This window comes from Rhinichthys klamathensis, unplaced genomic scaffold, assembly GCF_029890125.1.
Source record: "Rhinichthys klamathensis goyatoka isolate OS25496 unplaced genomic scaffold, OSU_Roscu_1.1 h1tg000192l_1, whole genome shotgun sequence".
Classification (NCBI taxonomy): Eukaryota; Metazoa; Chordata; class Actinopteri; order Cypriniformes; family Leuciscidae; genus Rhinichthys; species Rhinichthys klamathensis.
This window is the reverse complement of record NW_026606718.1, coordinates 2,589,664-2,612,038: the sequence shown is the minus strand read 5'-3', so window position 1 is coordinate 2,612,038 and position 22,375 is coordinate 2,589,664. Positions and strand designations below refer to the sequence as shown.

At 36.9% G+C, this 22,375-nt stretch overlaps 2 protein-coding genes across 4 annotated transcripts; both read right to left on the bottom strand.

The window, feature by feature from the left end:
- Positions 1–536: 536 nt before the first annotated feature.
- Positions 537–11,669, bottom strand: trappc6bl (trafficking protein particle complex subunit 6B, like). Of its 2 annotated transcripts, none has more exons than XM_056262463.1 (7): positions 11,538–11,669; positions 10,631–10,722; positions 10,431–10,498; positions 9,992–10,109; positions 9,082–9,165; positions 8,864–8,957; positions 537–560 (listed from the first exon to the last, which is right to left on the bottom strand). In XM_056262463.1, coding segments are annotated over exons 2-7 (456 nt in total). In that variant the 5' UTR covers positions 10,721–10,722; positions 11,538–11,669; the 3' UTR covers positions 537–558. The 2 variants fall into 2 exon arrangements, with proteins under 2 accessions (XP_056118438.1, XP_056118437.1); XM_056262462.1 differs by lacking the exon at positions 537–560 and adding an exon at positions 8,481–8,643.
- A 750-nt stretch (positions 11,670–12,419) lies between these two features.
- On the bottom strand, positions 12,420–19,868 carry si:ch211-116o3.5 (uncharacterized protein LOC325902 homolog). 2 transcript variants are annotated; one of them, XM_056262460.1, is made up of 5 exons: positions 19,637–19,868; positions 17,665–18,115; positions 15,022–15,300; positions 13,141–13,483; positions 12,420–13,107 (listed from the first exon to the last, which is right to left on the bottom strand). In XM_056262460.1, the coding sequence occupies exons 2-5, from the start codon at positions 18,074–18,076 to the stop codon at positions 13,011–13,013; spliced, it is 1,131 nt and encodes a 376-aa protein (XP_056118435.1). In that variant the 5' UTR covers positions 18,077–18,115; positions 19,637–19,868; the 3' UTR covers positions 12,420–13,010. The 2 variants fall into 2 exon arrangements, with proteins under 2 accessions (XP_056118435.1, XP_056118434.1); XM_056262459.1 differs by having other exon boundaries at positions 12,420–13,480; positions 19,637–19,867.
- Positions 19,869–22,375: the final 2,507 nt, after the last annotated feature.

The following is a 22,375-nucleotide window of genomic DNA, read 5'->3' as shown; positions in this document are numbered from 1 at the left end:
CTCCAGCACAAAGGCAATATCCTTACAAAATCTTTAACAAATTTTTAATAATTTGAATAAAGGGTGAATATGTCCATTTTCCTATAGGCCGGATGCCACTTTTGGCCACTACTGTATAGGCTCTACTGCAGAAAAGTGTATGCTCATAATTCGCATTCATTAATCTAACTGAGAGCAAAACTTTTACCCCTCGCTTTGAAGAAAAAGTAAATAAACAAAATTCAAGCACTGTTAGTATCATGTCACAATGTGATCTTAATCATTGTTTACTGTTTTTGTTTCTAAAAGCATTTTTGTTGCAACATTAAATTGCTCTGGAACAACGTAAAAAACAAAACAACTGTCCCGTCTCCACCCCCCTCTTCATGATGTCGTTTAAACGACCCCTGAATCCAAACCAGGCCTACATTATCCAGGCCTGTCCTCCAGGCCTGTTGTTTATTCCTTCTTGAAGGCACTTGATTAATAACCAAGATATCGGTCTGATTTGCAACTCCTGAGGGGCGACTGAGGGAGGGCGTCAACACTCTGGACGAAGGTCTGAAATTTCTTTGCCCCTCCTGTAAAAGTATAGGACATATGAGCTTCAGGGTTGATACTTGTGGAGACAATTAGGCTCATATCCCACAGGCATCTCTGACTACAACCATGAGTTTTCCATTACTTCTCATAAATGGCTTTGGTAAATCAAGCATTACTGTGAAATTATTTTTGATTAATTTGATCATGTTAGCAATTTAAATCTCCAATTATATGTTTATATAAAATATAATGAATGCGTGACCACTGTAGTCTGATTATAGAACGAAAGCCTCTGATAAGTTGGCTCTTTTTAGTGAATCAAAAACATACAACACGGCCAATAGTCTTATTCCTGAAGGAATGACTCTTAGGAGTCGTTGCTTTAATGAATTAAAATGTATAGCACTACCATTCCTGAATGAATGAGTCTTATTCCTTTTAGAATTGTATGTACTACTGTTACCTATGAACAGTCAGTTCAGGAATAGAAATGGGAATCATAAAGAAATGTTGGTTTCAGTTATGATATCTAGGCATTTTTATTTCGTAACAGTTGCTATTCTTTCAGAACTTTTAAAGAATATGTTTGGGGGGGGGATCTAAATGACAAGATAATCGCAAAAATAAATACATATACATAGTGCTGTCAAATCGATTAATCGCATCAAACATAAAAGTTTGTAAATAGGCTACAGTATACACACTTTTATGTTTGATGCGATTAATTGTTTATTCCTTAAAAGTTTTAAAAGATAACTGTTAAGGAACCAAAATGACAAGGAATCATAACTGAAATCAAAATTTCTTTATGATTCCCATATATTACTGAACTGACTGTTCATAATTGGCAACAATAGTACATAAAATTCTTATTCAATTCACTCTTAGAGGATCAACACACTTGCAGTACTGGACTTGCATGTTGTTGTCACGAATTACCTTCTTTTGCACTTTAAAGCATCTGATTAAAGTGAAGTTCTTCATAACTGCATTTTTCATGTGCAAGTGTACAGCTTGTAAGAAGGGTTTCCTATAAAAGACGAAATAAGAAGTCTTCTTTCCAGTGCTCCAGCTGGGACTCATTACAAACACAGTGCTAATTCATCCCAGTGCCCAAGGTTTGACACTAGTTGGCCATGCCCAGCAGGTTCTGCGATGAGATCAGAGGTCCTGACCTGTCCTTTGCCCTCCAAAAGACCCCCTTGCCTCTATGCTCTTAGTAACAGCAACACTGTTGATTCAATTAGAACCGGAGGAACGTAGCGAGAGCCTGGACAAAAGGTTCAGTGCAATGCGGACTGTTCATGGAAGAGCCAGCGAGGCAAAAGGACCGTCTATCAGACATCCATCACTGCACAAATGTTCCATCACCATGGAGAAGCCAAATGGGATGACGGGGCAGAAGAGGTGGGGTGAAGATGGACAAAGAAGTTTTTTTTTTTTCTTAAGGAGGGATCCTACTGGACCCCAGCAGTGTGACACAGAGTGAATCAGCTGAGAAGGTTGAGTGACTGCCAATGAAGGGATTTCCACTGACACAGCATTTCATTAGGTAAACAGTGAAGGATAAGCAAGAGTAATAGTCTGAGGGTCGTGCGCTTCGTTTTTCTACACTGTGCACCGCTGAAAAGACTTTAAACTTTGTAATTAGTCAGAGAATATGATGCAGTTACACTACCGTTCAAAAGTTTGGGGTCGGTACGATTTTAAATACTTTTAAAAGAATTCTCTTCTGCTAACCATGGCTGCGCTTATTTGATTAAAAATACAACAAAAATCAGTTATAGTATTAAATATTATTCTAGTGTAAATCAGCTGTTTTCTGTGTGAATATATAGTAAAGTGTAATTTATTCCTGTGATCAAAGCTGAATTTTCAGCATCACCAGTGTCAGTGTTTTCAGTGTCAAATGGCCCTTCACAAATCAGTATAATATGAGGATTTGATGCTCAATAAACATTTATTATTATCAATGTTGAAACAGTTGTTGGTCTGTCAGTTGTACAGTTTTTTTTTTTTTTTTTTAGGATTCTTTGATGAATAGGAAGTTCAAAAGAACAGCATTTGTTTGAAATAGAATATTTTGTAACATTATAAATGTCTTTACTGTCCTTAATAAATAAAAGTATTGATTTCTTTCCTCCAAAAAATAAAAATAAAATTCTCACTGACCCCAAACGTTTGAACGGTAGTGTATATAGTCTATAAGCAAAATGAAATCCATTTAACTCCTTTTCTCATTTTGCATGCAATTAAGTGTAAGTTGACTATATAAAAATAACTTAAAAGTAGTGAAAGATGCCTAACAAAAATATGTTCTAAGAACGTTTTACTCACATTCCCATTAAGTTGTGAAAACGTTATTTCTGATTGTTCTCAGAACAATCTAAACAAACAGTTTTTTAAATATATTTTTTTTAAAATTGGTTATGTGAACGTTAACCGGGTCTACACCAGACACAAGGGGTGTCAAATAGAACTCATTATAAACAGTGATGCTGTCGACAAATGTTGCGGTGACAAATTGCTGACAAGAAAATGATGGGACAAACGGATTTGGAACGCTAGCTTTGTCGCGTCCAGTAGACTGCCTTGTCAAGCTTGTGGCACGACGCATGACTGTCACAACTGGCATAGACAGTGAAAAGCAAACATTCCATTTGATCATTTTAGCAAACGTTATGGAAAAGTTGCTTTTAAAAGTTCTTGAAACAATAACATTTAAAGGGGCTATATGTAGAATTCAGAAACCCTTGTTATTAGCGAGACCGGTGGCTGTTAAGTGAACTGCAGCCAGTAACTTATTGCTCGTGCTCGCACTCTTGACGTACAAAAGACTGAACGGAATTCAAGGCCCCAATACTCACGACGGAATTCTTTTTCCGTTTTTCATTGAACAAAGTCTGTTCAAGTTTGGAAAGATGTATTTTCAACGCTTTGACTGCCGAATGACTGCCGAATGTCACCAAGGTATAAAACAGTACATCATCGAGCAGACTGTAAACCTGCTGCATTGTTCTGATCTGCATCAAAGTAATTATGGCATCCATTTTACTGAATACTCATTAAATCTTGTACCAATGCAGTAAACATTAGATCTTCATCACCTCAAACCATGTTCATAATGAACTGCGATGCAGACTTCAGGTCGTGGCTTTCCTGGCCCCAGAGCAACTCTCAAATCCTCTTGATATCCCTCTACGCTACACTCCCCCCCCTCATTTAATCAAGCAGAGGAATTACCAGGGGAAGTGATTAGGTACAGGTCTTTAGTTTTTTCTCTTTCTTTTTAAAAGCGTAATCCTTTCAGCATAGTAAAAAGAAAAAAACTCCACAGATATCCTGGCATTGTGCCCCACTTTCTCTCTCTTTTACAAAGAGACTGCTGCATGGTTCTCTTTTGAAATGAGAGTGGCAAATTAAAAGTTATTGTTTGCCACTTTTAAAAGCATTTTTTTTTTCCCACCCACCCACCCCTCAACCCCTGGTCCACGTCTGGGGTTTGTCCTGCTGGACATCTTGGCAATTTATGTAGAAGACAAAGGGGTAAAGGTTGTTACCCATTTTTCCTGTCAATCAAGATGTTAAACAGATCTCTGATGGCCTGACTTTATGACATTATAAAAAGATTCTCAGCTGCTCGAGTAAAATACGGCTTTTGAACTGAACAATAAACACGTTTTATTTTATTTTTAGGAAACAAGTGTCCAGCATGCAAACTCCAAAACTATCCTTTGTACAACTGTGAAATGTACACTAAACTTTGGACACTTATGAATGAATAATATGACAGGCTTTTTTTATTATTATTAATTTACTTAATAAGATGTCCAGTTTGTCTAGTAAAATATGGCTACGGAGATGCTTTGGAACTGAACAAGATTAATTAAAAAATAAAATAAATAACATTTGTTTTAGCAGCTAAGTGAATTGCAGTACTGTTTAAAAACAATCCTTTGTACATTTGTAACATGTACACTATATCAAAAGTTTGGACACACTTGAATGTGTCAATATAAATATTTTTTTCTTTTTCTTTTTTTAAAATTGAATTTTCTTTATTTAATTTAAGATTCTTAAATATTATATTGTATTATTTGTTTTTATTTTGTGTTTCTTTTTAGCAGCTAACAAGTATGTGAATTCCAGTACGGTTTAAAAACCATCCTTTGCAACTAAGTTTGTGCAGTGCACAATTTGAATATGTATTATCAGCAAGGAAACTCCAATATCATCTCACTTTGAAGAACTTCAAATATAAGAAAGACCTGATTTGCCTAATATTTTTGGTCAGTACATAATTCCATATGTGTTATATTTCATAGTTTCGATCATTTTACATTATTTAAAAAATACATCTAAAAAAAAAAAAAGAATACATCTAAACTTATATTTGGTCATGTACACCTAAATCTTAACAAAATATAATATACCACCTCACTGAAGAAAAAAAAAACACCTTAAAGATCACACTGTTTTCTGATTGACACATACCGCTGATCTTACAATGTTTCACAATTCCACCACAGTGCATTTAATAAGGTTTAATGAGCAGGCTTGTTAAGTAAGTCGTACACTTAAAGCAATGGAGTGTTATGGTGGGATTTTGTGTTCCTCTCGCTGCATTCACAGACCAGCTGCAGCTCGTCTCAGTGGCTCGAGTTCCCATAGTTCCATTAATCCCACAGCAGCACTTGAGGAGCACACACACACACACACACACACACACAGGAGGCAGAGAGGAGTGGGTGGGTTGTATTGTCCTAGCCTAGTTTATCATTTATATGCTCTTCTGTGAGATATTAATGCAAGTTAGCCAAAGAAATGCAGAACAGCTTTTTCAGCAGGCATTTCAAAGCAGTATCACATGCATCTGACAGATGGGTTCATCCTAACATCCTAATCTGCCTTCCATGAGCCAATGAATATATATATATATATATATATATATATATAGTCAACATTTGAAGTGGATCAAAACATTTCATCACAGCTATACATGAATTTTGAACAATACCCGGTCTTGTCTTAGGACAACTTTGATTCACTTTTTTGATCCACTTCAAATGTTGACTACTATATATATATAGCATTTTTTATAAATAGATTTTTTAGCCAAGCCCTTTATTTAAAAAGTACTCTCTTCACTGTAATACAGTACTGAAAGTCACACTGTTTTTCCACATTAAGAATAAAATGTTTTGGCCTGCATTACAGTGATAAGCATTTTGGAGAAATGTGTTGTATTTATGTTTTTCTATAAAGAAGTTCAAGTGCATTTACTTTAATAAAATTAAATGCAAATATAATGAAAATGATGCAAAGCCATGAAAGGCATTTTAATGGTCTTAGACTTCATTTATGCAAAGTATAATTTCCTATATAGTTTAACTTATATTTATGTTTATCTTTTCATTTTGGGGGGAAATCTTGTTATTTTAGTTTTATTAATATTTTGAATTAGCTTTTATTTTTATATTTTTAGTTGTCGTGTTAATTTTTTTTTTACGTCTTTTTTTTATTAATAATTGCTATTTAGATTTAATTTATTTTTTATTTTGTTTTTGTTTATTTCCAGTTAATAATTTTAGTGCTTCAACAAACTAATTTCAATAATAATCTTTTATTTTTATTAATATTGCTATTTAGATTTAATTTATTTTTTATTTTGTTTTGGTTTATTTCCAGTTAATAATTTTAGTGCTTCAACAAACTAATTTCAATAATATATATTTTTCTTTTATTAATATTGCTATTTAGATTTAATTTATTTTTTATTTTGTTGTAGTTATTTTGTTTTTATTTATTTCCAGTTAATAATTTTAGTGCTTCAACAAACTAATTTCAATAATAATCCTGGGTGAAATATGACCCAGACATTATTTGACAGATTTTGTTTTACTTTTTATCTTACGATCAAGAATACGGAGCCCCACACTAGACATGCAGACAAAAAATATATGTCATGGCCACAAATTAGGAATTTATTCCCACAATTTATTAATTCGTACCATCGTTTTGATTTAACTAAAACAAGGGAACAAATTATTACAACATGGTCATGATTTGGTAAAACGAGAGAACTATTATATTGTGTGCGCAATTACATAAAACATAATGAACAGTGAACGTGCTGACGTAGTAAGCCTTAGGAACTAATTGTTCAGTTGTGGCCACAATATACATATTTGTTTCTCTGCATGTCATGTGTGGCTCCGTCAAAACCTAAAATGCAACACTACTGCAGAGAGCAAGTCCATGCTAAGTAAAGTAGTGGAGTGAAGATGTGTATGTGCTGGATGTTTGTTTGAATGTGCTGTGGGACAGAAGGTGAGTTTGAAGTTGTCCCTGCAACATGAAGACTCTCTTCCACTAACCCTTTCATGACATGGCAGGAGAAGAGAGACAGCTGGCGCTCAGGCTGAGGGCGTTTATTTACTTCCACCGGCAGCAAAGGAAAAGCGCTCCACAAAAGAGGGCTCATGAATGGGCTCTCACTGGGGAAGCCTTCCTAAAGTTCTTTATGTGGGTCTTCCATTTAAGCACGGCACTTTTTGTTTGTTTCTCATAACAGCAGAAGCTTTTGGGACATATAATCCGAGAGCGCATGACCTTACACACTAGGTCTGACAGGAAAAGAGGGAAAAACACAAACAAGCTGCAAAATAACAGTCTGGCATTCATAAAACAGTTTTGTGTTACTGAGATATTGACATATGCGATAGTTATGGAACATAATAATTAACGTAACAGTCTTGTGACTGGTGTGTTTTTCTTCTGCAACATGCGTGTCATCTAGATTCTTTGTTTCTGTGCTGAATTCATCTTTAGTATTTGATTTCCTACTTCCATAGAAACCTTTTCTCTCAAATATATATCAAAATAATTGTTCAGGATATTTAAACAGTTTAAAAATCTATTTAATCTGTGCTAAGATCATTTGAAATATTTTCTAATATGTTCTACTTTTTCTACAGATTCTGCGATTGTATTTTCTAAGTAAATTTTCTTTATTATTATTATTATTTAAATGCCACATTGGTGGATTGAAGAATCAATCTCTTTTGAAAATAAACAAAAAACTAAATGTTTAAACTTTTGGGTAGTGCTAGAAAACAAAATACTTAACAAATTGTATAGGGTGTCAGACAAATGGATGTATGTTTATTGTTATATTGCATTCATTCATTTTGGACATTTATTAAAATCCGTCATTCATTCAAAAAGCAATTTATTTATTTGAATGCTTATAAATTCATCCAGAATTGTGCAGGAAATAAACAAGGATGGTAAACAGAAAAACTGTACCGCCTTTTAAACACAAAACTTGGGTTAACTGAAAAACCAGCTGTAAAGAGTTCTCAGACTAACTTAAGTGCAAGAAGCTTGTGCAAGATCATTCAAATGAAACTTTAATGATGAAATATGTTTGAGCTTTTATGCTATATGACATTCATCTGACTGACAAAGGTTGCCCTCTTCTGGTGAAATCAAAAATATGTTTGTTTTTTTACTTCACTTGTAAGATACAAACATTAAACATATTTCTAAACTAAAAAGAGCCGCTTTTCTTCAAATAAATAATCAGATGTGTCATTACTAAAACAGATTTAGTTCGCTTGTTTGAGAAAACTGTCCCAAATATGGAGAAATAATTTACATTTACAATAAAACAGTAGAAAAGCATGTATACATCTAATATTTTTACATCTAAGTTTTTTTTAATGTATTATTACTTTACCAAAGTAGAATGGCCAAAATACGTTAAGTGACCTGAATCTGATATACAGTATAATGTGCAATAATTCAGAAGTTACAAAATGTCACATTTACGAAAATATGCTTCCATGATTATCTGTTCCAGTAATTTTGTTCGCAATAAGAAGTGTTGAAGTATTCAGAATATTTCCAAACACGTCAAGACTGTATTTAAAATGAACAAAATATGTATAGTCTCACTGAAATATAACTTGAAACTGCTTTATATCAAAAATAATGTTGTAAACATGAAAAATCCTGTGTCCATCTAATTCCCATTGACAGAGTTTTAAATGAAGAAACATTCGTGTTCATAGCTCATTAGTCCATCCTAGAGTTTCTGAATTACAACTTGGAATTTACCTATAAAGAACAGAAAAATGATTTACAAAGGCAGTGAAGACAGTCGCAGTCTCAATAACAGTGTCAGATCACACTTTATCAGTGGATACACTTGTCATTAAAGAACCATCCAAATAGTATATCCAATTTTATCTGTTTGTTAGGGCATTCATATATTTAGTTACTAAGAGTTAAAAGGGTGAGATATATAAGGTTGATTATAAGGTTAGCATAGACTTACATGATGGCATTAAAGAGACCTCTGCGGTCACTACACCCTCCAAGCCCAGGTTAGAGAGAGCGCCCCGAATCATCCCACAGGAAAAGGCCAAGTACTGCAGAGAGGACATGTATAGATCCATTTAGATTTCACATCTTATGGTTTTAAAATATAGACAAAATAAAATAAATGTCAGAAGAATATGATATAGTATGAATGGGCCTAAATATCATTCTCACTTTTGGAGCCTCCTCAAGGTATTGCTTTCCACTGGAAAACTGAGTAAGTAGTGAAAATTTATTATCCTGTAAGACATATGTGCCCTAGAACAAAGCCAGAGAAAATAAATTACAATAATGCTACATGTGTTGCCACATATTAAAATGCCCCTATTATGCTATGTTAAAGGTTACCAATTTTGCTTTGTAGTCTCCAACAATAGGTTTACATCATTTCAAGGTCAAAAAACACTTTGATTTTCTCTTAACATACATTGCAGCATCACCTCTTTTCTCACAGTGTCTGAAACCATCTGATAAAGATCTAGTTCTCTCTAAACCCTGCCTTTCCGAGAGCCTACTCTGCTCTGATTGGTCCACCGCTCACAACGTGTGTCAGAAACGTGTGACACACTGAATTTCAGCTCTTCCTCAACACTTGATACACAGTGATACGAACATTAATGATGAAGTCGGTTTTACTGTATCAATTCGAGCCTGAATCCTCATCCTTTAGAAGACCATGCATAGTAGATTTGCTTTGGCAGCATAAAAAAAACAGTCTCTTCTCCACATGTTGACAACACAAACCAAACTCTTCCAGGTCTCAGATAGAACTACAGTATTTGAGGGAGGAGAGAACTAAAGTACTGTAGCATTGTTTACAGGCAGCCAATGAAGACCATAGGCTGGCATTATACAAATTTGCTCCAAAACTATGTAGGTTTGTGCAGGAAGTAAGACTGGAATTACTGACGACTCGTTTCAGGCAGTTCAGAATCAATTCTTTCTTTGTAGAGACAATGACTCCCTTTATCATGCTCTTTGCAACTTTGCAGACCTTTTATCTTCACAAACAGCTATATTACACACTACATGAAAGGTAATATCATAATAGGGGCACTTTAAATACATTATTGAACCTTCAGACCTGATGGTTAGTCCTCAAGTTGTCGATTTGTTTTTTGAAGACGGTGCTCCAGAAGTCTTTACAGAGGAACTTCATTACATCCAGGTCATCTTTGAAACTGGGGCAGTCTTTTGTAAACCTTCTCAAAAACATATGCAAAATTATGCCATCATTATATATTTGTAAACTCTGGATTGCAAAAAAAATGATAATAATACAATGTAGTGCATATAAAAACAACGTGGGTTGCACTTTATTTGACAGTATGTGCAATTACATGTACTTGCAGTGTACTTACCTAAGAAAGTACTGGGTAAACATGGGTTACGGTTAGGTTTAGGGGTTGGTTCAGGGTTAGTAGCTAGTTATTGCACTATAATAATTACATAGTATGTACATGGGGAACAGGGCAGAAAATAAAGTGCTACCACAACGTGTATAACTCTGTACATCAGAATACCTTTCAATCAGTCCTTGTCCAACTCTGAAGCCCATTGCCTCTAGTGTAGATACACACGTCACTCTCTCCTTAACAAAGCAAATCAGAGCATGATACAAATGCAAAAGACAAAATGCTATAACAAATCATCATTAAAGCAAAGGAAAAATATATGATATGTGCAGTCTGGACATTTTGTAGACTGCAATGTAAGATGGTACCCTATCAATGTCCTCTCGGGTCGCATGTTCCTTGTACACGTGAGAAACAATCTCCATATGGAGGAATTCAAACAGAGCGTCATCTGCCATATCTGAAAGAGAACATCCATGGAAAGTTCCTCAAACATCTGGAAACACTCCTGAAAAAAATAGCCATTTCTGGGTTTAACCCATTCAGGCCCACAGGCAAACTGAAGTGGCTCTACCACTCTTTTTTCCACCTGAGAATATTTTTCAAACAACTAGAGATGTTTTAAAAACAGCTGGCATTGAAGTATAAAATCAGAGAAATAGTTTTTGACAACCTCACTGGATAATGTGTCAAGTGTGGATTTTGAATCGGAGAAATAGCCATATTTGTAGCCATAATAGCCATAATAGCCATATCTCTGTGGATAAAAAAAAAAAAAAACTGTATAAAAATGTAAAACTAAATAAATAGTAAAAATAAGCTTAAAGTAAATGAAGAGATAAATAGATCAAATACACAAATAATACATCTACTGTAACAGGACAGTACTATAGTGAGTAGAAAAACTACTTTAAATATATATTTAACATGTTTATTATATAAATTTTTAACAGTATAATCTCTTTTAAATAACGTTACATTTGACCTTTACAGAAGCTGTCTTCAATGCATGTGTTGTTTACGTGAATTAATTAAATGTATGTCATCAATACCATTGACTGCAAGCTTACTGCTAAAAGTCTGCTTTATACGTAAAGCTAAAAATCCTAAGAATGTATAAAATGTTCACAATCTATATGATTGAGATAAAGACAGCTGCTCAGACAGCTAAGTTAATGTTACTGCACCTTCCGCGATAGAACTGTTAACGTGCTCCACCTATTGACCATAAATATGATATGGCATTAACATAAACACACGTTTTAAAATACTTACTCCTTGCACGTATCTTCAGTAATCAAATAAAAATACATTTATGAAAACCCCCTCAGATGCACAAACTCCGTCTTCAGTTCTTCAGTGTAGTATCGCTGATACTACTGACAACCAATACTGCCACCTGCTGTTATGGAGAACAACGACCCGATCCGATATCTGCGCTCACTCATTTAACCTCCATATTACAATTTATTGTAATAATATCTCACAATATTACTGTTTCAATTTTTTCATTAAACAAATGCAGCCTTGGTGAGCATAAGAGACATCTTTCAAAAACATCGTAACGAACAGCGTACTCTTGAACAGTGTCTCTCTCTCTCTCTCTCTCTCTCTCTCTCTGTGTGTGTGTGTGTGTGTGTGTGTGTGTATATATATATATATATATAGAGAGAGAGAGAGAGAGAGAGAGAGAGAGAGAGAGAGAGAGAGAGAGAGAGAGAGAGAGAGAGAGAGAGAGAGAGAGAGAGAGAGAGAGAGAGAGAGAGAGAGAGAGAGAGAGGCAGTAAATTGTGTAAATTTGATTAAAAAGTTACTTTACAATTATATATTATAAAATTAAATAAATAGGTAAATGATAAAAACAATTATTATATAACTAATAAATTATATACTTATAAATATAAATGTATCATTAGGTTGTCTTGTTTTTAAGTCAATTTCAAAAGCTACGTAAAATAAGTTGCTCTACTTAAGTACAATTAAATGTGTAAATTTACTACTTCCGCTTTAGTATGTTTTTAGCAGGACACTAACGTTTGGTAAAAAAAAAAAAATAATTGGCAAAAAACCCATACTTGAACGTAAATTTGATTTCTCAGTACCCTATGTGTACACTAGTGAGAAAGTTCTGATTTCTGAAATCAGTGCCATTACAACTAATCCAAACCTGATTTATTTTGCATGTGAAAAATATCATGACACATTTCAGTGAAATATTACTTTATAATAAGAGGCAAGCAGTAATTGAAATTAACAGACTTATAAGTTCATACTAAACCACATATGAGTTGACATTAGACATAACATACACTCTTTTGTTAAAATCAGTAAGTGTGTTCCAAACATAATTGGAAGAAATTCATACTTTTGCACATCTTTAAGCTTACCAATGGCCTTTTTTTTCTAGGATACTGCAAGATGATTACAGACATAAAGCTACCTTGGTCCGAACTGCAATTTCAAAAGTTACTTACCATCTAAGATTCACATTGAGTGTTAGTTCGCAAACAAACCAAAGTAAATAAATAATAGCAATAAGTCTATTGTTCTATTTCTCCGAAGTGTTACTGATTAAAACATCAGAGCACTGAATATAATACTTTCCTATGAAACTGAAAAAGAAAATGCACATGTTGATGTTTCAGATATTGCATCAGACAAGCAACATCCTGAAACATCTACAGGACAAAAGACTTATGGTGGTGTTGTTCCTACCGAATACATAACGTCCCAATAAATGAACATCACTCAATCGTGCTTACACAATCCATTCTGCACAACAGCATTCTTGGTTGAGGATGAAATCTCTAAACAAGGTGGGCTAGAAGTGCTTTCTTTGCACCCCTCCGGGGTTTGAGAAGTCTCAGTGTTACTGCCCGATTGAGAAGGTGACCTTTTGTGGACTTCCACGAGAGAGACCTTCCAAGGACAAGCTGTTGGTTCGATTTTGGGCATGAGGAACATGGGACATGGCTCAAGAGTCTGCGTTTGAGCTTCATGCATGTTCAGACTAACTAAGGAGTCCGTCTCTGAGGATTCGAGCTTGGGTTGGTGGTTCCTGGTGAAATTGGAGAGCTGCTCCAGGACCTGGATCTGGCGGTCCATCATTCCCAGCATGCTGCAGTGGAAGGCTCTCTGCTCGGCCAGCTGTTCTCCAAGCCGGTGGTTCAGGATGGTGAGCTGCTGGAGGATGAGGCTGCTGGTCTCCTCAGAAGTTCCTGCTGGGATGAAACAAGAAAAACTGTGACTCATGAGGTCATTAAAGTCGTCATGCACTTCATTATTTTTTTTTTTAATTCATGTACGCTTATAATCTTTGATCAAATACGTTAATCTTCCCTCCCCCCTCGAAACGACTTCTCTTCTCTTCCGGTCAAAAACTATTACTAGAGGGCGTGGCTATTGGGGTCTGTCTCGTTTCTGGCCCGCCTCTCAGAAACCTGTCAGTGTCACTGACAGCCAGCAAATATGGTGTTTAGGTGCATTTTTGGTTGCGCTCCTCACGTCCTCTTTCCGATCCCTAAACAACCTTGTCTGCGTGCCCACTGGCTCGAATTCCTGCATTTCGAAGGAGGAATATCGGCGAGTTCGCGTCTGTGTGCAAGGCATTTCACTGAAGAATGTTTTAAGAATTTGGTACGGTATAAAATGGGATGCTCTCAAGGGTGAACTTGACTATCAGCCGCCTCATCTTGGTTCGCGGGAAACTCAGATAAATATGGGGTGATTCCTTCCGGAAAATTTGGCTGCTCGTCCTCGTTCTCATCGTCGGGTTCCTCAATTAAAAATTCTTCATGGCAGGGTAACGGTGGTGAGTCCAGTGGAGAGAAATCCTCCACAAGTGACTGTAAACTGGCATTCAAATCAGCCTCCATTTTGTTAGCAACGCCCAACCTCCAACGATCCAATCAATTCCCGAAGGATGAAATCAAGCCCCGCCCTACATTTTTTCTAATTTCAGAAGCCGTTTCACTCGGATACACGTCAAAATAAGGAAAAAAGGACAATCTCAACTTCCGTTTCATGACGACTTTAAGGGTGTGTTCACACTTGGCATGTTTGGTTCGATTAAAACGAACCCTGATGTGATTGCTCTGTTAGTGCGGTTCATTTGAATAAGTGTGAACGCTGCCATCCAAACACTGGTGCGCACCAAACAATCAGACCAAGACCCCTGAAAAGATGGGTCTCGGTCTGCTTCCAAACGGACTCTGGTGCGGTTCGAATGAAACATGAACGCAACATGGACCAAAGACACGTAAACGAACCAAAAACGAGACATGATGTCAAAAGGTGCGGCCCTAAGAAGGACAGAATGCTCAAGTCAAGCATATCTGTCTTTTCTAGCCATAGTTCGGTACAAACATCGGAACCGCAGATCTTCGTTTGTGTGTGTGACGGAGGGATTCCTGCCGCTGTTTTGACTCCTTTACACATTTGATAAGCTCTTCACAAATTCTCAGCTGGTCAAAATACCATCATATTTAAGCTACGCACATACATCGAGCGCATTTATCCCAGCACACAGCATTGTTTTGGATGCTCGGTAAGTTTCCATCACGAAATATATGTAATAAAAGCCGACCGATCAGGTTGTAAACATATTCCTATGCCTTTAGGTGCGGTGTTAAAATGCCAGTGTAAATGCTAAGCGAACCAGGACTAAATGTTTTTTTTGTTTTTTTTGGTTAGGACCAAATTACACCTGTGAACACACCCTTAGTTTGTTGTACCACACAGAATTGAACCAGTATGTCACCTGGGAAATCGTCGTGGCCGCAGTCGGCGGCGTCTCTTGTACTTTCTGTACTGTTGGGAGTGCACAGGGATGGTGGTTCGGTCTTCACTGCATAGAGGTATTCTCCTGACAAGCCCAGGGTCATAACTTCATCTGGTCCTACAGCCCAGCTTGGAGGCTCAGAACCAGCCATGACATCTGGATTCAGGCTCTCATCAACATCAGGTTCAAGTTTAGACATGCTTTCAGGATCACAGTTCGGGATTATGCCTTCAGGGATTACGCCTTCAGGCCAAGGACCTGAAAGAGGAGATAAACAGGACCAATCCTCATCTCGTACAGTGATCAAAATTAAAATGGACACAATTATAAGGAGCAACTCTAGAGAGACTCAATAGAGATGACATTAAAGCGATACTCCACCCAAAAATGAATAAAGGTTTGGAACAACATTAAGGTGAGGAAGTAAATAATGCCAGAATTTACATTTTTGGTTGGAGTATCAAACCTGTATCAAAGTCTGTGTGCAAACAGGAAGTCTAACTCAATGATTCCCCAAAAGTGCACATTTTGGATGTTTGAGGCCATGTCCACACGGACACGGGTATTTTTATAACCGGAGTTTTTCCTACAGCGTTTTTAAAAAAAATCCCGTCCACACATGCTCGGTCTCCGTCAACATGAAAACGTAAAAACACACAATCAAGCGCGGTCAAGAGCATGCCACGCCAGCAGGCGGCGATATAAACCTTAACCCTAAAGCCACGTTGGCCAATCAGAAGCGCAAATCTGATGTCAAACACAGCTGATAACGGCGCACACTCTGACGTCACAAGGCAAAAACCCCGGTTTCACTGTCTACACGACAACACTGTAACCGGCGTTTCTGAAAATCCTCACCCTGGCAGGGGTTTTCAAAAATGTTCGGTTTCAGTGCGTTTTCGTGTGGACGAACGGCCGAACCGTGTAAAAAAAGTCACGGTTATAAAAATACCCGTGTCCGTGTGGACAGGGCCTGAGTCTCCCTTATCTGACCCATCTATTTCTGGTCTTGGAGTCTCTACTAATGAGCGGAGTTGAATCAGGTGTGTTTGATTAGGAAGAGTTCGAAAATGTGTTTACATGGCACCATTTTCACCTAAAAAATTCAGAAAACGTTTTTATGCGTTTTGGCCGTTCATTTACACGACAACAGCTTTTTGAGAGCCTGTAAATGAAAATGTTCAAAGTGCAAATTTTTGAAAACGATACTGTTGTAAACTACAAAAACGTGAATTTGTGAAAACGGTGACGTCATCCGCATGAGTATTATGTGTTCAGTCTATAGGTGCATAGTGTTTCTTTACAAAGGGACATCGCCATCTACTGGCCCGGTAGGAATAAGACAGTGTTTTTAGTTGTTTTTGTGGATCCATTTGACAACGTTGTTGTCTGTATGTGAAAAACGCAAAGGAAAAAAATATATTTTTAGTACACCGTTGACATGTAAACGTACCCTTGGCGTTATTCCAGAAACAGGGTTGAGAAATGCTGATCTAATTATTGCCCTGGCCTGAAAACAAGGCAATAATACCAAGAACCTGATCAAATTAAAGGAATAGTTCACCCAAAAGTCATCCCCCTCATGTTGTCCCAAACCTGTATGACTTTCATTCCTCTGCAGACACAAAAGAAGATATTCTGAAGAACATTGTCAACCAAAGATATTTCTCAAAATATCTTCTTTTATGTTCCGCATAAGAAAGAAAGTCATGTGGATTTGTAATGAGGATGAATAAATGATAACAGAATTTTCTTTTTTTGGGAGAACTCTCCCTTTAATATATTGTATAAGATCATAATTCTCAATTGGCAGGTCATGAAGTACAAATAATAAAATGTAACTAACCATATTACAAAATTACTATAAATGATTAAGCCTATTAACTTATAATTGGGAGCATAAAACAGTTCTCATATCTTTTTTCTTTGTCTTTTTTATGACGTCAAATGATGCATGTTAAGGCTGTAATGTTGTGACATGCCACCATGCATAAAAACTATGAACAAACCTGTAAAGTAAGAAAATATGACTGGGTCGCCACAATTTCTAACGTAAAAAATATAATAGTTTACCCAAAAATGAATATTCTGTCATCATTTATACACCAAAACCCAGGTGACTTTCTTTCTTCTGTGAAACTCTATTTGTGTTCCACATACAGGCTCTTTCGACTACAAAGAAAGAAAACTGGGAAATATGCTAATTTGACACTGTTTATGTCAAACCTGGTGCAACCAGTCTTGACACACCATATCTAAATATATGTGAACGTGAATAGTATTTGAGCGCTGTGGTGGAAGTGGAGATTATCAGTGAATAACAACTTGCACCTCACAAAATCGCATGACTTTAGAAGATTTGGAATAGAGTGCACCAATCATAAGGAGCATTTTTGTGACATTGTCGTGAGCCTGACAGCATCCAATTACGTCCTCACATTCAGTGAAAGGAGAAGATCAACATTCAGCATCCCATTCTAACATTACTATTCCACAAAACACAAAGGTCTGGAATGACATGAGGGTGATTAAAGGACAGAATTTTCATTTCTGGATGAACTATTCCTTTGCACATAGACAAATAAACTGCAAGTCATGCAAAAATGTAATGGGCAGCAGTACTGTCTGTGTGGTCATCCAGGTCTGCGAGTGACCGTCCGAGAAGGTCGTGACCATCTGTGAGGTTGTCCTCCCTGCTTCCCGTCTTTGGTCTGCGCACCAACATGTGATCCAGCATATGGAAGTAGCGGAAAGACTCGACGGCAGAGAGGCGTGCGGCTGGACTTCGGTAGCTGGCCAGTTTGATCTTACGGTACTTATGTTTAAGGCTCTTCCAGCGGTTACGGATCTGGGTGACGGTGAAGTGGATGCCCCGCTTTGCCAGACTCAAACGGAGGCGTCGGAAGAGGGATTCGTTGCGCTGACGCTTCTTGTCCAGCTCGTGGACCAGACCCATCTGCTCTATGAGGGCCAGCATGGCAAACGTGTCCGGTTCTGTCCACCACTTGTTGGGCTTCTTCTCATTCAGGTTCATGGTGTCCTTCCTGTTTGAGGCCCCTAAACATGCAACCCACTTCAGAAAGAGGGCAGATTAAAAAACTCGTTCAGATGATCTAACTCTCATTACTACCTTTAAAATGCATTTAAAAAGTATCACCATGAAATCAAAATGGACAATTCTTGTGATTTATGGAATATTGTAGTATGTTTTTATAAACGATTTATTCCTTTGACATCTTTTTTTTTTTAATTCATGTGCCCTCATAATGTTTAATCAAAAAGATTAAAGACTCCTGCTTGCAACAACATCTCTTCTCTTCTTTGATGATGTGTTTACTGGCGCGAGGGCAGGAAACCTGTCACTCAAATGAGATTGACCAATAGCAAACCATAATCATCCAATCAATTCCCTGTGGACAAAAGTAAGTATCACCCTATTTTTTTTTTTGGGGGGGGGGGTGTTGAGAAGCCGTTTCACTCGGATATACATCACAAAAGGGAAGAAAACATTATCGTAACTTCCATTTCATGCTGACTTTCATTTAATGTCAGTACTTTTTCATATTGTGAGGTCTGAGACCACAATGAAAATATAGGACTCAAAATATAATATAAACCTGAAAAATACTTTTTAAGCTTTAGAATTTTCGAAATATAAAACAAGGAAACATTATGATGTCAAATTAATAAGAAATAGTTTAGTATAAGGGAAAGTTCACACAGAATGCACTGAACTGCTATTTTTTCTATGTAAATGTTTCATTGATCATTGTGTTTTAGCGTGTTGTCTTGCGCCATCTCGCGTATGGTGTTCCAAAAACGTGGCACTTTAAATTAAGAAATATAAAAACGTGCCTAGAAACCTTGCGTTTTTATTCATTTTAGGCTACTGTTTTAATGTGAGAATGGCCCATCAGTAGGTCAATTTTTTGACACTGGCCATTCGTAAAAAGGGGAGCGTACCAAATACTCAAATTGGCATGAAACAGAAATTACAATCGCATTTTTTGCGATTTTTTGCGTATATCTTTTGCGCACATTTTTTGCGTATATCTGAGTGAAACGACTTCTCAAAAGAGAGATAAAAATGTAGAGATCTTTTATGTTTTGATCTTAATTTTATCCTTCGATTGTCGTTTGAAAATTGCTACGATCTCATGTGAGTGACGATGCTGGAGGGGGGAGGGATTATTATTGTCCCGCCCTCATACCGGTGCACACCTCATAGATTATGAGGGCACATATGAATTTAAAAAATAATAATAATAATAAAATAATGACGTGCAAAAATATGTCAATTATAATAAACTCGTGTGTTCCATAAACAAACAATAATTGTCCGTTTTTATTTCATAAGACATTATTACATTTGTTTAAATATTTATTTATTTTCTATCAAAAACTTGTGTCAATTAATAACATTTGTAAAGGGGAAAAACAATTATTCATTTTGACTAACGTTATGGTCTCAGATGTTTGGACCCCAATGCAAGTCATTATTGTACGTTATACATAATTAGGTCTAGTCATTATTAAAATAAGTGAAATTCAGTATAAAACTCAACAGCATTAAGCATTCCCAGTCTACACAGACCTGTTAAGTTGTAGGCCTCCTGCACATACTGTAATGCAGCAGAGATTCATCGAAAACGCCTCCGCATCGACCGAAACGCAGTAAATTGGCGAAATGACAGGCTGCGTAAAAACATTTAGACGGTTGTTGATTGTGAAATATTTTGAATGATATCCAGACACAGAACATCTGTTTACTTCATACTGTCCCTTTTCCCTCTTGGTTTCTCATAGAAATAGAACGAGCGGGTAGAATTGCCATTAGCCTGAACCATGAAATCTGGCAGAGGCCGGTTAGCGGTCCGAATGATGTCTCTAATTAATCAGATACGATGGGTGTACAATTATTGTGACTCTTCGTTGTGTATTTTCAATTTAACGTCATTTAAAAATAACAATTGTTGTTTTACTAATGTTAATTATTGTCCAGAACGTTACTTGTGTTGGTCATCCAGCTGGCGTTGTCACGTGATAAATGTTACTTTTCACATCGCTGATTGGGATGGATCAATGACAGTCCTTTGTGAATATTTGATAATGAGTTTTGTAAATACTCGTGTACAGATTATTATGGCGTATTTTTGTTTTGTCTGTCACATAGGAATCTGTGGACTGAATTTAATTTAATGATTATTCATTTAGGTGTACAACTGTCCACCGTAAGACAGAACAAACCCTGAGATTTGGATGTGGCTCACTTATCGATTCTGCTTTCTGGGCCATCAAGCGCCCCCTGTTGGAAGGTACCTACTTTGATAGAAAACATTTACCTTTTGCTTTGCTTTGCGGTGCTATTTCTGCTGCTCCCGCTTGTGTTTGAATGACATTACATCGTGACCTCGTTACTGCCACCTCGTGTATCGGAGTAGATGAAGTGTTTCTCAACGGGGGTGTTCAAACAACAACGGGGGGCGTTGGAAGCAAGATTTTTGAAAGGGGGGCGTTCAGGTGTCTTGGAACCGTGACAGTGGAATTTGTAGTTGTGGTCAGAGAATAGCCACACATATGTGTATTTGAAGTCACAGAGAGAAATGTTTTAAGAGTTGCAGACTTGTAGACTTTTTTTCTCTCTCCCACAAACAAAAAACAACAGATTCACAAATCACATTCTACAAATCAATGTGACGATACCAGGGACACTCGCTGGTAATAACAAACGAATGTGACAGTGACATTCTGTAGGCTACTGTCAGTGGCGCAAAAAGTGGGTATGCGCTATATGCGGCGCATAGGGGCGCAGCACCATGGGGGGCGCCAAAGCGATGGTAATTTTTTTATTTATTATTAATTTCGTTTAAAAAATATATATAGGCCTATATTGTATTTTCTATATGTAGCTGCTGTTGTGCGTTTTTTAAATCATTTCTGCATTTCTTCAATGTTATATAAAATTTTAGAGGACTAACAGGCTAGAGTAGGCGCCCTCCAGGAGAAGGGGGGCGGGGTGATATCGCGAGCGCGCGGGGGCGCCGTGAGCGCTGAGCGAGCAGGTACGAGTACTGAGTTGTCGAAAAAGATGGATAAAACAAAATGCTGTGGGGCTAAAAATAGAAAAAGAAAGCGGGAAAAGGAGATGGCATGTCAACTGATGCGACAGCAGCTAAATAAGTGCATGCTGAAAGCCAACAGGTAGGATTTAAAGTGTGACATCCAGGCATCTAGGCTATCTATATCTCTGTGGCCATCGGGACTACCGGGAGATTCCCAGTGGGCCGACGTGCTTTTTCGGCCGATACATCTCATACTTTTTTTCTTTTTTTTCTTAACGGCCCATAAAACTCGTACATCGGCGGCCCATTGTTTTTTTGTTTTTTTGTTTTGCTTAATTGGCGGCGCTGGGTTAGTGCCGGTGTAATGCATTGGTCAAAAAAAGTCAGCGTTAGTTTTTTTTCTGACACACCGGCCCATGAAACATGTCATCATGTGCTTATCTCTTTCAAGTAGAAATTAGTACAAAACTAATTATGAAAGTTTCCTTTATTTTTCAGTGCATTTGTTTTACAATATAGGCCTATGGCTATTACTATCATGGGATTAATATTATAACTATTATTATGTAGTAGTGTAATGTAGACAGACACTAACTAAAAGAGGTTTGAAATTTTCTTTGTTTAATTTGCACCCTGAATATGGGTTCGAGCTTTTAATTTTGAACTCTCAAAGTGCACCAGACTGATGAATTTAACATTAAAGAACACAACATTTTCTTACGGGGGGGGGCATGCCCCCGAACCCCCCTAGACAAACAGAGGTCCACCTACCACAGTTTTACCTAAAATCCTGTGAGAAACACTGGTATTGCTGTTCCAATTGAGCTTATAGTTTTTTTAGGGGGGTTCATCACGGTGGAGTAACTATAGTTTAATTGTATTAATAAATGACAATTTTGCACTTTTATCTGTTAGCTCTCACTCGTTCCTACTCACTTATTACATGGCACACTTATTTTTTTATTTTTCTTTGTTTGAGGGGGGGGCGCAAAAATTGTTGCTGCATACCCCTCTGACACTGGGTAGTTGCGCCCCTGGCTACTGTAGATTATCTCTGCACTATAGCATTTGGTAACAATTGAAATTAATGCTAGTTAAGAGATAACAGAATGTATCGTCACATTGATTTGTGACGATTTGTGATATTTACAATTGTGAAAAATTAAGATATGTTAAACAATTTTGGTATTCTGATGAGGGACAAAAAGCATTTTTCTTAAAGAAACAAAGAAGCACAAATTATGAAGACAAACATGACAAACTGTGTGTCT

What these genes read in the sequence shown, in the direction of transcription:
- trappc6bl (XM_056262462.1), bottom strand. Translation starts at nt 10,720, where the DNA reads ATGGCAGATGACGCTCTGTTTGAATTCCTCCATATGGAGATTGTTTCT. An exon ending in CCCGAGAGGACATTGATAGG is followed by an intron (nt 10,499 to 10,630) that starts GTACCATCTTAC and finishes TGCTTTGTTAAG; the next exon opens with GAGAGAGTGACGTGTGTATC. An exon ending in ACCTTGAGGAGGCTCCAAAA is followed by an intron (nt 8,958 to 9,081) that starts GTGAGAATGATA and finishes TCCTCTCTGCAG; the next exon opens with TACTTGGCCTTTTCCTGTGG.
- si:ch211-116o3.5 (XM_056262459.1), bottom strand. Translation starts at nt 18,076, where the DNA reads ATGAACCTGAATGAGAAGAAGCCCAACAAGTGGTGGACAGAACCGGAC. An exon ending in CCTGGATGACCACACAGACA is followed by an intron (nt 15,301 to 17,664) that starts GTACTGCTGCCC and finishes CTCCTCTTTCAG; the next exon opens with GTCCTTGGCCTGAAGGCGTA. An exon ending in CGGCCACGACGATTTCCCAG is followed by an intron (nt 13,481 to 15,021) that starts GTGACATACTGG and finishes TCATCCCAGCAG; the next exon opens with GAACTTCTGAGGAGACCAGC.